The sequence below is a fragment of the Apostichopus japonicus genome, chromosome 8 (genome assembly GCF_037975245.1).
Source record: "Apostichopus japonicus isolate 1M-3 chromosome 8, ASM3797524v1, whole genome shotgun sequence".
Taxonomy (NCBI): Eukaryota; Metazoa; Echinodermata; class Holothuroidea; order Aspidochirotida; family Stichopodidae; genus Apostichopus; species Apostichopus japonicus.
Genome location: NC_092568.1, coordinates 11,951,582 through 11,966,735, shown reverse-complemented (window position 1 = coordinate 11,966,735; position 15,154 = coordinate 11,951,582). Strand labels below are relative to the sequence as shown.

The window sequence follows — 15,154 nt, the reverse complement described above, 5'->3', positions numbered from 1 at the left end:
AAAACAGCCTTTCGATAAACATTTACTAGCTACAGTTGTATCAAAGAAAATTACTGGCTATAGTTGTATCAAAGACATTTCTGGCCTATCTTTGTATCTACAAGTATCAGAAGTTGAAAAGTAAGACTACTCTGTACATGTACCTTGCTACTTTTAAACAAATTATGTAGTATTGAATTACGTACTATTTTAACTCGTTTGTTTTTGGGGGTTTAAAAGTGATATTGAATGAGGTGTCTCAAGTTAGCAAGAGGCCTGGGAACCAAAATAAACACTCGGAAGGGCCGTTTCCGGCCATCTGGGGGGTTTGCAAAACCAAAAATTTTCTTGTACGCTCCGCGCCAACTGTTGGTGGCGCTCCGCTCAGAAAGTCGTGCTTACAACTTTGCAAACCCTGGCTACGCCCATGGAGTTAATTGCACCCGTGGCCGACAGTACACATTCAATGTCGTAAAGGGTACACTCAAAATATTCCAAAGTTACTAACCTAGAAAAGGCTAGACGAACTTTATTTTACACATTGGTTGGTTATTCAGCGGTTATCCTTCTGTTCTTCGGTATTACTTCAGTAGCGTGTGCCAAGGCTCCGTCTGAGTTCCCTTATCGTTCGTCGCCTATAATGCATATATTCATTCGATATAGATATATGAAGTTTGCCATCTTTGATGCATAAAGCTTCCGCTAAAAGTAGTGCTGATTTTTGCCATATCATTTAGACCTATAAGTAAACTTCCTGCTTTGTTTTCTAAGTTCACCATGATTTCGCTTCCATTCATATTCTATTCTGGTCGGTATCTTCAACTTTATGCATAAGTTAAGGCGAGAGAGGCAGGCATTTTATGAAGACTTTTATATTTAGTTCATCGATTTTTTTTTTTTTTTATGGTAATACTCGAGATAGGATTTAAATTCTTACTAGCACGTTGACAAATGAACAACCGTGGGAGCATACTTTGGGAGTAAATGCAGGTCTTGAAATTTCTCTCCTCAGTAGATTTGGAATGCTGAAAGGTGAAATGGTCATGTGTCATTCATAACAAGGGATCTAACTAATTTGTCGGTGACAATCTAGTTGTCAGAATCGTAGAAACCGTATGTTGGGCCCCGGGGATTATATATGTCATGGTTTCCTATTTGTAATCTTCACTTTTCCTGCAATATATTATATTAAAATCAGCAAATGCTCTTTCCCGCATGTCCCGGTTGTCGCCCCTTGACCGCAGAAGGGACCTCTCGTCATACATGCTTGGTGTCCCGTTACACACATAATTAACATAGCGTGACTATTATATTGGGGAAAAAATATCAATCATGAAGTGGATAAGTATCATACCTCGACAAATATTTTTAAAGGTAGTCGCCATTTAGCGAGCGTGACTAAAAATCTACTCGCCAAACGCAAAATTCACTCGCCACTATGAGCGCCTTTTTTATGTCTCCATACTTGTGAAGACTACAACATCAATATTTTCTACAAACTAAGGTTAGGCAGATACACATTGGAAACTTATATCTCTGTGCAGTATGAACTCTGATCTTCTTCCATCAAATGAAAGTGAAGAACATCGTAAAACATGTCGTAGAATTATTAATACGCAGCTAGGCCTAATTTGTCTCGAGCAATTCCAAAGAAAATCGGCAAATATACGTACGAAGGTAGATTTGGCTTCTGTATAACATTAAGGCTCCTGTAGTATACGTATGCGCGAGTAAGCCTATATACTGCAACTTTGAGTCGTTTCTCGATTAGTGACTTCGCACATTTTCCAAAGATTTATTCTAGTCTTTTAAGATGCAAAATTTTGATATAGCCAGTAATTATGATCATGTATCCGTCAAAGTGGCCAACATTAGGGGAAATCCGAGTGTATGCATTAAAATTCTTTAAAAATAAACGTTTAAGTCTAAAAGGATGATATTATGCTCCTTTAATGATACACTATATAAGAAAGTATCTTCGTCCGATGATAATCCGGATCGAACGATGATTAAACATTGAATGTTGCTAATGTGTACGAACATTTCTTCATTCGAATAAGCACAGGTTCTTTCGATTATAAGCAATTCTTAATTCGACGAAGTTATTTTCTAATTTGTACGATCGTGTCGTTGGACATAGCAATGTGATTGACTTGTACTACAAGAAATACAGAAACTGCTGGTCGGCACAGCTCGGAACATGACTCTCATCATTAATTTGTATGTAATGCTTACGCTAACGGAGCGAAATTCGATCTTAATTAAGCACAGTGTGTACGCACACTCAATTAACCAATCATAATTTATAATTCATCGTTAAACGAAATCTCTCAGTCAGGTGTCTTAATAGCCAATAGTCGAAGTTGTGGGGATATCATATCAGACCTATCCACAGTATATAGTTCTAAATTACCAGTCATATTGATAGGACATTTACCTGAACAAATAAGAAGTATTGTATAACTGTTGTATACTACAGCGTCATAGGTGTACATTTTGATGGGTTTTTTTTGGGGGGGGGGGGGTGGGGGTAAGGGGGCTAAACTGGGGCGCGCGCCCCTCTGCGCAACACTGGATACGCTCCTGCATTTGACATTCCCCGTTTTTTCTCTTTATTGAAAGTTACTATCAGTCGGCCTACACAAAGAAAAAACATGCCTCACTGATTTATTGTGCAATCAGGGGTACCCAATCTATGCAAGAAGTGGACGTGTTTATCCCATAGTTCTCATACATAAATTCGTTATGTTTCAGGTGTACATAATAAAAGCGACTGATTATGAAAGAATAGCGGAGGCTCGTGAACAGAAGGAAAACATGCATACGGAGAATACAACTGCAAGCAGGTTACAATCCGATTGCATTTCAACAATTTAATATCAACATATGGTATAATAAAAAATAGTGATCCAACCACGAAACTTCCAATCAAAACGTATACATCAAATGTTTAATTGAGAATTAGAACCGCTCACTCCATATTTTACTCATTTAAACTCATTTCTGAACTATTATGTGAAATGGATATTTATAATAACATTGTAATCCTCTTGTAAATTCATTCATATTGAAAATCCCAGACTCTAAACCTTACCTGTTAGGCACATATTATGAATGTTTGTAACAGAAAACTTGAAGAACACATAAGTTCTTATCGATCAAATATATCAAGGATTGTATCTAATAATTCGATACATCCATTTGAGATAAACAGAGAAGTGTTGACTCAGTTGTCGGGTAAAAGATTATTTTAACTTTCGTCAATCAGACAATGACATATACTATCACGTGATACTTATACGTCAACCCTTTACGGGAATGTCTTGCACCCCCTATTCACTCCCATATAGAATAGAACCTGCTCTGTATGAATAGTCCCCAATCTGTATTCCTAGGCAACTAGAGTAAACCAACTACTACGAAAGGACCCAATACAAAGGATTACATCGATCGAGGGATTAAGGGGTGACAATCGTTACTGGAATACCCCGTAAAGGTTCCACACAGGGTAAATCAGAGGGCCTTAAAGACTTAAAAACAGTATATATCGAAGTTCTAAACTAAGGAGGTGGTGAAAATCACCACGCGTCATTATATACAACCTTATACTTATAAAAATTAAACAAATAGGGGAAGGGGCAAAAACGAGGAATGTTCGATTAACGAGGAGATTCCTACCAGTGGCAGCGTCACGTGTCTTAATATTTTATTACTTTTAAAAACTCGTTATTTTCAGACGATTTTAATATGGGGATAATTTCTATTGGTAAGGGTCTTCTAGCAAGGATTATATTTGCTCTTCATGGACTTCTTACAGTTTGGAAGGTAACACTTTCTTACGAATCACCGGTATACTGGCTGTTAGCAGTACCAATTCTGTTTTTACCTATAGAATTTGGCATCACTTTCAAGTGTACGAAAACTGGTGAATGGAAATGGTATGTATACTCTACTTTTGTTTTGTTTTCTTCATTGCTAAGACAATATTTAATTCAGTAAGAAACGAAATCATCACTGATAGATTGTACACTACCACATGTAAGAATATTTCCGCACGCCATAAATGGCTAAACCCCCGTTAGAAGGGGCCTACAACTGTAAAACTATAGTATGTGTACGTGGACCTTATCGCGGCCGTTTCATTCCGCCATCGGTACTTTCCGCCATAGAATATGTGCTCTCTCCGACATAGAAAAAGTGCCATTCCGCCATGTTACCGCTATGGCTGTATAGAGCACTTTTTGTATGACGGAATGAGCACATTAATTTGGATGCATTATATATGCACCGTTTATAGTTTCGCTTCACTCTACCTAGGCCCGCTAAATCCACAAATCGGTCATTCAAATCGACAATCAGAATCGGAATTTTTAATAAACAATCAGCCTAATTTAAATTCGATTGACTCACCCAACTATGTCTAATATTTGAAGACAGTGTATCGACTCTTACGAAGTTACGATTAGAACTATTCAATCAAAATGTACATTAAAGACTGTGTATCTATACCCCAATCTTGTCTTGTAACTACAATTCAGTCTATCCAGCAAACCTTCACATTTGAAGACGGTGAACCTATCCTTCCACGCGATTCAAAGAAAGTTTCACCGATACATTCCTGTGCACCACCACGGTCAAATCCATTCCTAAAATGTACCTTTCCGCTATAGATTTCGAGCCTTTCCGCCATGATGGAAGGATCGAAGCCTATGGCGGTAAATACCTATGCGGAAAAGCACTAGATCCGATGTTATCTTATAGGGCTGATGTCTCCAAAGGTGAAGGTCAAATTAAGTACTCCCATAAATAAAGGATTTTATAAAGGTAGATACTGCCCTGGGGTCACTGAAGCCGACTAAAATGTAGGGGAAGGGGGTCTCAGGGTGCTCCTCCCCGGAAAAAGCAAACGTCAAATAGTACACTGTGAGGCATACTTAGACTTTAATTTAGGTCCACATAAGTAGCTCTAAAGGTAATATTGTGGGAATAAATAATGATAACAATATTTCCCCTACTGATTTAGGTTGGGACCTGAACCTTTCATGGGACGGCCAGAGGCGAACCAAGGATTTTATCAAATAAGGGGTCCTACAATATGGTCTCTGAAGCCGACGTTCATGTAGGTGGTCAAGGTGCCCCCCCCCCCCCCCCGACAGAGCAAAACATAATAACAGTTTAGACGTTAAGTTGTACCCAGGCGTAGTATAGTGGTCGAAACTCTTCCCGGTCGAATGCAAAAAAAAAAAAAATCAACTGCACCACTGGTTATTAAATGTCTAATTCAGAGGTAAGCACGAGTATGATTACGACTCACATTGACACTGTTCTTTTTTATATCTAATCCGCGTTCCATGACAAACCTGGAAATAGTACATTACATATAGAAACTTAAGGACAGTAAGTTCTACATGGATGCTGTCCATCTGTTATGTTACAAAACTATATCAAAATAAATCAAAATTTAGCTGCATGTGCAAACTCTCCAAAGTTTCATGTTTCTCGTTTCGGTCGTCTAGTGAATTCACATAGTTTTAGTTGAATAATGGTTGGAAAAAACAGTTGCTCCAATATTCTAATTTATATGTATTTTAGCATAAATAAAAACTTGAAATATACTGAACACTTAGCACGAAGTATTGTGGCCTGGAAAATAACTTTACGACGATGCTAATGACAAACACTATAGCCTATATGCGTGTAACATACACTACCGGTACGCCACATGGGTGAAGTAATTTATTAACAATAGCAAGTCGAATGAACCACGTTTACCTTCACATGCATTCTATAAAAAAAAAAAGTTAATTTGAAGGAAACCTTTCATTTTTAAATCTGTTTACTTTATATTTTTGTAAGCGAAAAGGGCATCTATAGGGGAAGTGTCACAGGTTTCAGACACTGCGTATATACACTCTGAAAAGTTTGAGCAAATATTTTACCCCAAACTGGGTACTTATGTATCCAACCAACTTTGGTAAAGATTTGCCCCCAAACAAGTATCAATTAAGCCACTTTAACTAAATTGCAAAAAGTGATACAGTTGTCAAACTTGACTGCAGCATTTTACATTTCATTGGGCAAAACTTCATGAAAACTTGGTTGGACACATGCTTACCAAGTGTTGGGTTAAATATTTGCCCAGCGTTTTTAGAGTATAGTTATAATTCCCATTCAGAAGTAGAAAATATTGTTTTTTCCTCCTTTTTACTTTTCCTTTCCAGCCATTTTTATTTCGGGTGGGGTTGAACTTGAGAATTGAATCCATAATAAGTACTCATATAAGACTATTTGTGGGGGAAATCAAACCAAATATTGTGACTATTAAACGCGATAGTGATTTTTCATAAATATTATAAGTTTTGTTTTAATATTACAAGCTAGGTAATGTAGACCGTGTCCATCGATTCATAGATTCCGAGTTTAATCGTATCGTAAACAGAGCATAGAAACTAATTCAACATCTGACGCTCTCCTCAACTCGATATTTTTTACTAAATTGAAAGTTGACATCGGTGCCTTGTTGCCAGTGGTCTGGTGCCAACAAAGCACACAAAGAAATGTTGCCAAGAAAAAACTTACTCTGATGGACTATTGTTAGATGCTTTCTCTAAGCAGTGAATAGTTTGGTTGAAAGTTTATATTTGTTTTGCATACAGAGTACAGACATATTATGTCTCTTTATAAAAAAAAAATGTTAAAGTTAGGCTCAACTTTGTCATTTTATTGTTGTTTCACCTCGACAATAAGCGGAGTGTATAGCCTAGTGGTTAACGCCGGCGTCTCCCAGTCATGAGATCCCCGGTTCGATTCCCCGCCGACAGCAAAGTGTGTCGTCTGGCAAGGGTGTTGTTGAATAACAGCTTCCCGAAATGGACGTTAAATCGATGTGTGCCGAGAGATTGGCTTCGGTCAGCTTGCGAGTCTACAAGCCTCCATTGCTTCTTTCGCGAGTTCCTGCTTACGGGAAGATCACATATACATACATACATACAATATGCTACATGCTCACTTTGCTGAAAACTAGTAATTTATGTTAAAAAAAGAATTCTTACCCTTACGTTTAAACATTATAAAAGTGCATCGAAATCGTACAACTTATAACCTTTGAAAGAAGAAATAAAACTGCAGTAAAAACAAATACAACATGCATCTAACAATCTAACTCACTAGATTATTTTCAAACTACTGATAAACTCTACACATTTTTTTTTTGGGGGGGGGGAGGGTAGGGGGTATTTTACCCCCTAAATATCAAAGAAAGACAAGAATAAACCCTAGATTAGATCCAATTAAGTTTCACTTCACAAATTTCTCTTTAAAATTTTCCTTTCTTTGAGTTTGTTCTTAGTAACAATTATCAATTTAGTTTGTTTATATAGAGTGCTATTTCATTTTTCTTGAATTCTAGACACAATTACAGTATGACAGGGAAGTTATAGTAGTTCATATTTAATTCAAGTTACTGTATAAGACTATTTCCATATTTAATGGCAAACTTTGTAAAAAAAACATATTTAAGGTTTATTCAAATCAAACAACCCGCAATAAACATTAAGCTTCGGATATTTCTATTCATGTCAATCAAGTACTGTCGTCAGAGATGAATCAAGGATCTTATAAAGCAGGGGTGGCCTGAGTTGTTCAACCCGGCTCCCATTTAGGGGAATCTTTGGGTGCAGTAGCACCCTTCCCCAATGGAAAAATTAAATTTTTAAGATGTTAAATTGTGCATTGTGCATGAGGCATATATAAGCCATGAATTAGGTCTATACACAGGGTTGTGCTAATATATTTTAGAGCTTAAAGGCACCCCCACCCCACACACACATAAACACACTGACACTTTGGATCCGCGTATGTTCATTGAAACTGTTTAAAATTTCATTACGTAAACGTCACATTATATTGGAGTTTGTTCAACAATTTCGGAAAGATGCTGTATACTTTTCTAATCACAAGGGTTATCCCCCCCCCCCGATAAAAAACAAAACATAAATTTAGAAGTCAAATGGTGAAATTTTAATAAGGCATATTTCGACTATGAATTAGGTCTATAATTAAAGAAGACCATTAGTCTTCACTTTGTAGAATAAAACAGTTTACAGTAAGTACTTTCCAATGCAGCGTAAAATTGAGGGCAGTAGCACAGACAGTATATTAGAACCGTGGATAGAGAATATAAGGTTATACAATTTGTAATTGGTTTGATGGAAGCTTTCTGAATCAAACGTTTTCTTCAATTACAGTTGTCATTTCTCATCTACATTACTATTTATAATACTCACTAGTATAGCAACGAGAGGTAACAAAAAACACCGCCTCGTTGCCCGCCGTGACGTATACAAGGTGACACCATATCGATCATTTAAACGTTACAATTGATTGACGAAGGAATTCTGCGTCACGATTCCAGCTAAGTTAATAGATTTCTTGCAAAAACAGGAATGCAATTAAAAGGCAAAACTGCCGAAATTATTGATTAAAGTAAATCAAATCCCATTGCTTTGGTCACGGTATATCATGAGGCATAATGATTTGAACGGATTGAAAGAAATCACCGAAAGGCATATCAATATATAACTGTTTCGTTTTTAGCTTCAACAAACTGTTGGTTATGGTAACTAACGTGGTGTTTAATTATCTAAGTAATCTCACACATTCTCATTATTTGGTCCATTGAACAATCATCAAACCTTTAAGAATTGCATATCCTACTTAGTCAATAACGGTTGGCAATGGCAAGGAGGGTTTGTTTGGCCCCATTATCTGCATTACAAACCCCACTGATTCAAATATCTATTCATTGGTAATCACCGGCGACTTGACTCCCACTATATACATTGATCATTCACACGTGGTCGTGACGTCAATGATTCCTCTCTTACACGAGGCTAACGCATGTTATTGAGCCAGAATGTATAGAACGTTATACGTCATTGTAGGTAGTTTTCTTTCATAGTAGACGAAAGTTGCATTCAAGTAAGTTTTGAGAAAATATGAATATAATTTTCACAGTCTCTGCTATAGTAAACCATTGTGGAGCATTAGAGCTTCCTTCCCTTTGGTTGCTCTCCCCACCCCCTCTCTCTCTCCCTGTTACTATCCACCACGATTCTATCATGTCCAGCCTGACGGTCATCTTTATAATCATGGAATATCACTTATTCTTGTTTGTTTGTTTATAATTCTTCAGCCCCTGAAGAAGATCCTGCTAGGATCGAAACGTCGCGAAATATTTCGGTAAGAGGGCCCGATCGGGCCCTCTTACTTTTACACATTCTCTTACACAGGCTCTTTAGTGGATAAGCAGTTTGCTTACAGTTTTGTTTTATTTTGATTTTTGTTTGTAATTAATTAGTTTTTGGTTCTTGATTTCCACTCAGGTTCTGTCCATCTGTGTGTCTTTATCTCTTGGGCGTGGCACCTGGTCTTTGGCTTATGCAATTTCACCTGTACAATACCAGGATAGCTTTCAGAGACGAGTATGGTTGGGAGTCTTGTACACTGCAGACAAACTACAGTACACAGAGCATTGACGATCTACAGCAAGGAGTAAGTATTAAGGATGTTAAGATAGATAAACAGACACCCACCCCTCTCCTACCCTCCACCGCGACTCTATCACCCACCCCTTCAATCGAAAACTAACTGCTCTTTTTTTTAACGATGACATCGACCGTAGAGAAAGGTTTGATGAAATTGTAATTACGTTAACTATGGACGTTAACTATGAATCTAAGAGACTGACCTCGGTCAGCTTGCGGCTTTGATAAGCCAATGAGGCTTCTTCGCGAGTTCCTGCTTGCAGGAGGAACTAAAATACATACATACATACAATTACTCTCTTTGCATAAACTTTGTGTTATTTTATTGTCAGTTGAAGTGATGGCAATGGTTGTGATGTTTGCTCTCACATATTAAATCTTTCTAAAAGTCAGATTTGTAAATGTTCCTTCTTTTGAGCTTGGATGAGGTATATATAGGACCTAAACATAAATGTTTCCTTAATTGAGTGTGTAAACAATCAAAATTGTACATCCTTTTAGCTATTGATATATGATAGATATATGCAGATCAACTATTTGTTTACCTATATTTATACCAGCCAAGTGCGATATACCGTACTGCAGCTGCAGATGACTTCAGACGCTTACATTTGAAATTATATTTACATAACAAACTTTGTGGTGTTGTAATCTTTCAATTTCTTCTGAAACTATATTGTAGCGCAAATGGGTCTAACAAGCACTTTGGGCAATGCATATATTATTGGGGGGGGGGGGGGGGGGGTATTGACCCTCTCCTGAATATGCTGAAATCACCTCCCTCGCTCTCTTACTTGCATGAAGAAACTAACTCAGCATTAAAGCATTAGCTACAGTATACGTTCCTGAAATGGTCACTCCAAAAGATCAAAGTCCACAAAATGTTGATCAACATTTCTTCTCGGTTGTTGACAATACGTGTTTTTTCTTATGAGTCCCTACAATCTTAAAATACCGACCAGATTTTAAACTGCGAATCAAAACCGGTATTAATACGACCCTGGTGATTGTAAAGGAGAATTGGGAGATACTCAGGTGAGCCTCCTATAGAAAAGTATAGAAATATATAAGGACCAATTTTGAGATATTCAATTGATTATTTTGCCCTTTTTTTTCCATAGTTGGGAGTCAGCATCCCGGGACTTACTTTACCTGCATTTAACATATCCGACGCTGACTGGACCTTAGCACTGGAGCAACTTCTCGTCGTGTTCCTGATCGTCGGTCGTTGGCTATTACCGAAGGGCGAACTCAGCAGGGACCAGCTTTCCCAACTGCTACTGGTCTACATCGGCATGGCAGCTGACATTTTGGAATTTTCTGCCGAAAATTTGAAAGAGGGCGCCGTTTACTGTGATCTCCTTTTAATCATTATCATTCTCGCTCTTTGGTCGTGGAGCCTGGTACAATTCACTTTGGTACTCACATCGGTATCTGCGAGACGAGGGCGTAACTTTGCGCCCTCAAGTCGGGCGCAAAACTTCTGTAATCTGTGTTGCAAGTGTGGATGTTGCGCCAACGAGATCTGGTCATTGTTCATAACCATCATAATGCAAGACGGCCCTTTCTTCGTCATGCGGATGTACCTCATCATCGACCGACACGTCTTCAATCAAATGATGATGTTTTTCACGATCAAAAACCTTCTCGTTTTGTCGCTACAATTGTACCGGATCGGAATTTTATGTTGTGATATACCTAATAAAGTAGAGCCGGCAGATGAGCCCGAGGCTGAAGCAGTAGTGGCTGTGGACGATTTAGAAAGGGCAGAGAAGGGTGGTAACGAATAATATAGGGATCGATAGGTTTTCTGCGATATATAGCTGATGTACTCTATGCTGGATCTTGCGCTAAATTGCTGCCATAATTATGATGGAAATGGAGCTTTTGAATGGTGGGTAGGGAGGGGGGGGGGGCTAAATCGGTTTCAGGTTTAAAAAAAATCGCTGAACTGTGAGTTTATACTCTCCAATTTATGTAATAATATTTGAGGTGATATTTGTAGTTGGTCGACTTGCTGAAAGATTTCGGAATGTATGTACCTTCCATGGATTCGTACCCCCTCCGCTATAAAAGATAAACATAAAATAACATATCAACATGCTTCAACCGCCCATATTTTTCAACCTTCTCCAGTCAAATGTTACATAAAATGTTGCTAATGATGGTAAAGCTTTACAAATCCTATGAATCTACCAAATATTAATGCTCATCCCTTCTTAACCTGTTTAGTAATGGAAAAATTAGGCTGCCGGCAAGATATAAAGATCGTTTCGTAAAGATAGAAGCAATTTTCAACAAAACGATTGATTGTTCACTTAATAGTCTTATCAAGTTGCAACAAAATGGCAAATTTCCTTGAATCTAAGTTATAGTGAGGAATTCAACATTTTGCTGCAAAAATGGCAAATTGAATATTTATCAAATGTTATCAATTTAACAATTCACGGCAAAAGGATCCGTTGATCACTTAACATATTTCTGTACCAAAAATTTAAACCACCATGCAAGACAGTGATAAATTAAGCTCGGAAATTCATCATTTCAGCAACTTGTATCAAAATAATAAAATTAGATCGATTAATTGATCTGATTGTCATTTCATAATTTAACAACTACAGGAAAAAAAATGCAGAAAAGGGTCTTGACATTTTGTTGACCATTAACGTACCTGATAACTTGCTATATATGTATAGCCCTCAAGAGTCAGGTCTAGCCCGAGGAAAAATTATGTCACTGTCATCCCATTTTGGAAGTCTTCCTTTCTCGTTAAGTAAAACATGCACACACAAAAATATTCTTAAATCGCATATTTCCGCGGGCCCCTTAATTAATTTACCCCGGCCCCGGGGCTATACGCGTCCCTGCTCTTGTCCTCAGTCCTGTTTATATTTTCTTGTTTTGAATACGGATGCATCCTATAAGAACAAGGCCTATATACGTACATACATATTCCACTAAGATAATCCATTCCTTTATAAGTTATGCACTTTTTTTTCCTTTCTTTTTTAATAACTTTACTTTCGTTTGATGACGATTTGGCAAAACTCTGCTGAAAAGCTTTCGTTTCGGAACGGATTTACATTATTAGATCTATATTGTAAACGAGACTCTTTGAAATATTCTGGCGTTTGATGGCTAGATGTCTTTCAACTAATTTCCGTCAATCACATAGGACAATATATAAGTCTTTGTCTTTATTGTTGGAAAAATTTCATACACTTAATTTCATGTAAATACTCAAAAACTTTTGAAATTTTATTTCTTATTTAATGTTAATATCATCTGTTGAGTTTAAGAGAAGTAAGAAAGTGGCTGCCTCAGTAGCAAAAGAAAAATGTCTTAACGTACTGTTTTTTATTTTTGCTTTTATGTACTAAGTCAATCAACGGTGATCACCGTAATCTTCAAACCCTTGAACTGATGTCTGGTCTAGATCTGTACTCTATATGACAGGGTTGTAACTTCCCTCCCCAAAAGGGAGCCTAACACCTACCCCCCCCCCCTCCCCACCACCACCACCACTGGCCTCAACAATACAATATACTCGCTGTGGCGCTGACATCTCAACGTATAGGCCTACACAATTATACAAAAAAGAGCGGCTCAAACTTTAGAGCCACAACTTCTATCTATAAATTATTATTTTGATTATCATTTAGAATTGAATGGGTAAAAGTTTTTAAAAATTCACTTCTCATGCATGAAACAATTCAAAATCAAACAATAGTTAAAATGATTAATAGAAAGATCTATGTTGAAAGATATGACGGCAAAATTTCACGGCATACTCAAATTAAAATACGTAGTAGCTGTGCAAGGTTACTTCCATGGGACATAATTTACGTTTTTTACCGGTCAATTTTTATAGTTGAATTAACGTTGATATGATGCACTAGATCCCTGTACCAGTGGCATGCATAGACATAAAAAAAAAATGAAATTTGCGTATATTTCGATGGTAGTAAGGTCCTGCATCAAACTTGAATGTCTCTACCAACCGAAATAATCAAACACCAGACAATGGTTAATCTTAAGCGTAAAATGTTGATACCATGAACGGGACGAGCACAAAGGGGACGGCGAGGGAAAAGAAGAATAACGCCCGCCTCCATCGTTCAGACCGAATATAAGCCTAACTTATAGTCTAAATATGCCCCAGAATGCACATTATGACGTCTATACAAGTTGAATGTTTCGTCGGCTCCTGGGATCCCCCTACATGGGAGTCACATTCAACGAACCCACAGCCACACCCCTCATTGGAAATTTTTTGATCCACCTTCAGCCCGTCCATAAAAGTTTATGCCCCTAACAAAGATTAGTTAGTGGAAAAAGTGACCCAACCCCTCCCTTGAAATGCTGAGCATGTAGCTTCATACAAATGGGTACCATATTGGTAGTCCTTGGGGGTATAAGTATAATACATACGTATTTAACATTTACATGCGGTGCGACATATACCGTCCAAATGCTCTTCAAAGTTGTTTTAAAAGTTTGCAACATTTAGCATCATTTGGCTTCTAAGCACCCTCCGTATTTACCAAATATCGCAATGGGGGGGGGGGGTGCCTGGACGACATAACATCTTACCCTCTCCACTAAAAAAACAGGTGGTTGTGCTATTAGGGTAGAACCTATATCGTGTCATTAAAAGTCATTAATACGGGCGTTAATTAAACTTTAATTTCTCTGTTAGAATGGGGACAAAAGTTTCGCTTTGTCCCCTCGGACCTCAAAGGCTGGGCTATGTCCCTGCTGAAACTACACATCTCAACACCTTGTTCCTGCCTCAAGATAAGGTTGAGTGAATGCTATCTAGTTGAACTAAGGAAGTTGACCACAGTAAGTGGGGTGTGACGTCATCATAGAGGGTGGTCAATAGCGTTTACTTTCCTATTGTAATCTTCTTGTTCATTTATCCCTGGAATATGATACCTTGGTAATTTTTGCTTACGTGTGAATATTTTCATCAAAATGCAGCTTCTTCTTTTTTTAATTGGTAGAAAAGAACTATTAATTTTCCTCTGTGAATAATTGAGTTGAATATTATAAAGAAAAAACAACCGAAATAAATTTCAGCTGAATTGGCTTCCCATTAAACATTGCAATATAATCATTTTTGAACATTTCCACCGCAAGTAGTACATTACTTCTGAGCGAAGTATGCAAATATATATATAGGTCGTTTATGGCAGTCTCTCAGTTTGAAGTCTCAATTACTCATTTCCTTTGTGGATGGAGTGGGTCCTGTTCAACAGGATAATCCACACCTCCATTGAAACTTTCTACCCTCCTCCTCCAACCCCCTCCCTACCCCACCCCTCCCCAAGGGCGTCGTGCGAATATATTTTTTTTTGAGGGGGGGGGGGCCGTGAGCAGGTGATGACTATCTAAGCGGACTGAGCGCCACCACAGCGTTCAAGAAAATTGTTCGTCTGGCAGACCCCTCAGTTTGCAGGAAACGGCACTTCCCGTGCCTTATGGCAGTAAGCAACACCCCGAAAATTGATAAAAATTTCCGGCAATTTTTTTATTTTGGGAAATATTCTCGAAGGAAGTGATCGCCATTTATTCCTCAGTTTACCAATTCCTCGTCTGCCAGAAGCGCCCAATATTTAAGGAATTGA

General features: G+C 37.9%; 1 protein-coding gene across 1 annotated transcript; it reads left to right on the top strand.

Moving 5' to 3' along the window:
• Positions 1 to 3,507: 3,507 nt before the first annotated feature.
• Positions 3,508 to 12,862, top strand: LOC139971790 (transmembrane protein 26-like). The gene is made up of 3 exons (XM_071978526.1): positions 3,508 to 3,917; positions 9,363 to 9,531; positions 10,646 to 12,862. The coding sequence occupies exons 1-3, from the start codon at positions 3,727 to 3,729 to the stop codon at positions 11,312 to 11,314; spliced, it is 1,029 nt and encodes a 342-aa protein (XP_071834627.1). The 5' UTR covers positions 3,508 to 3,726; the 3' UTR covers positions 11,315 to 12,862.
• Positions 12,863 to 15,154: the final 2,292 nt, after the last annotated feature.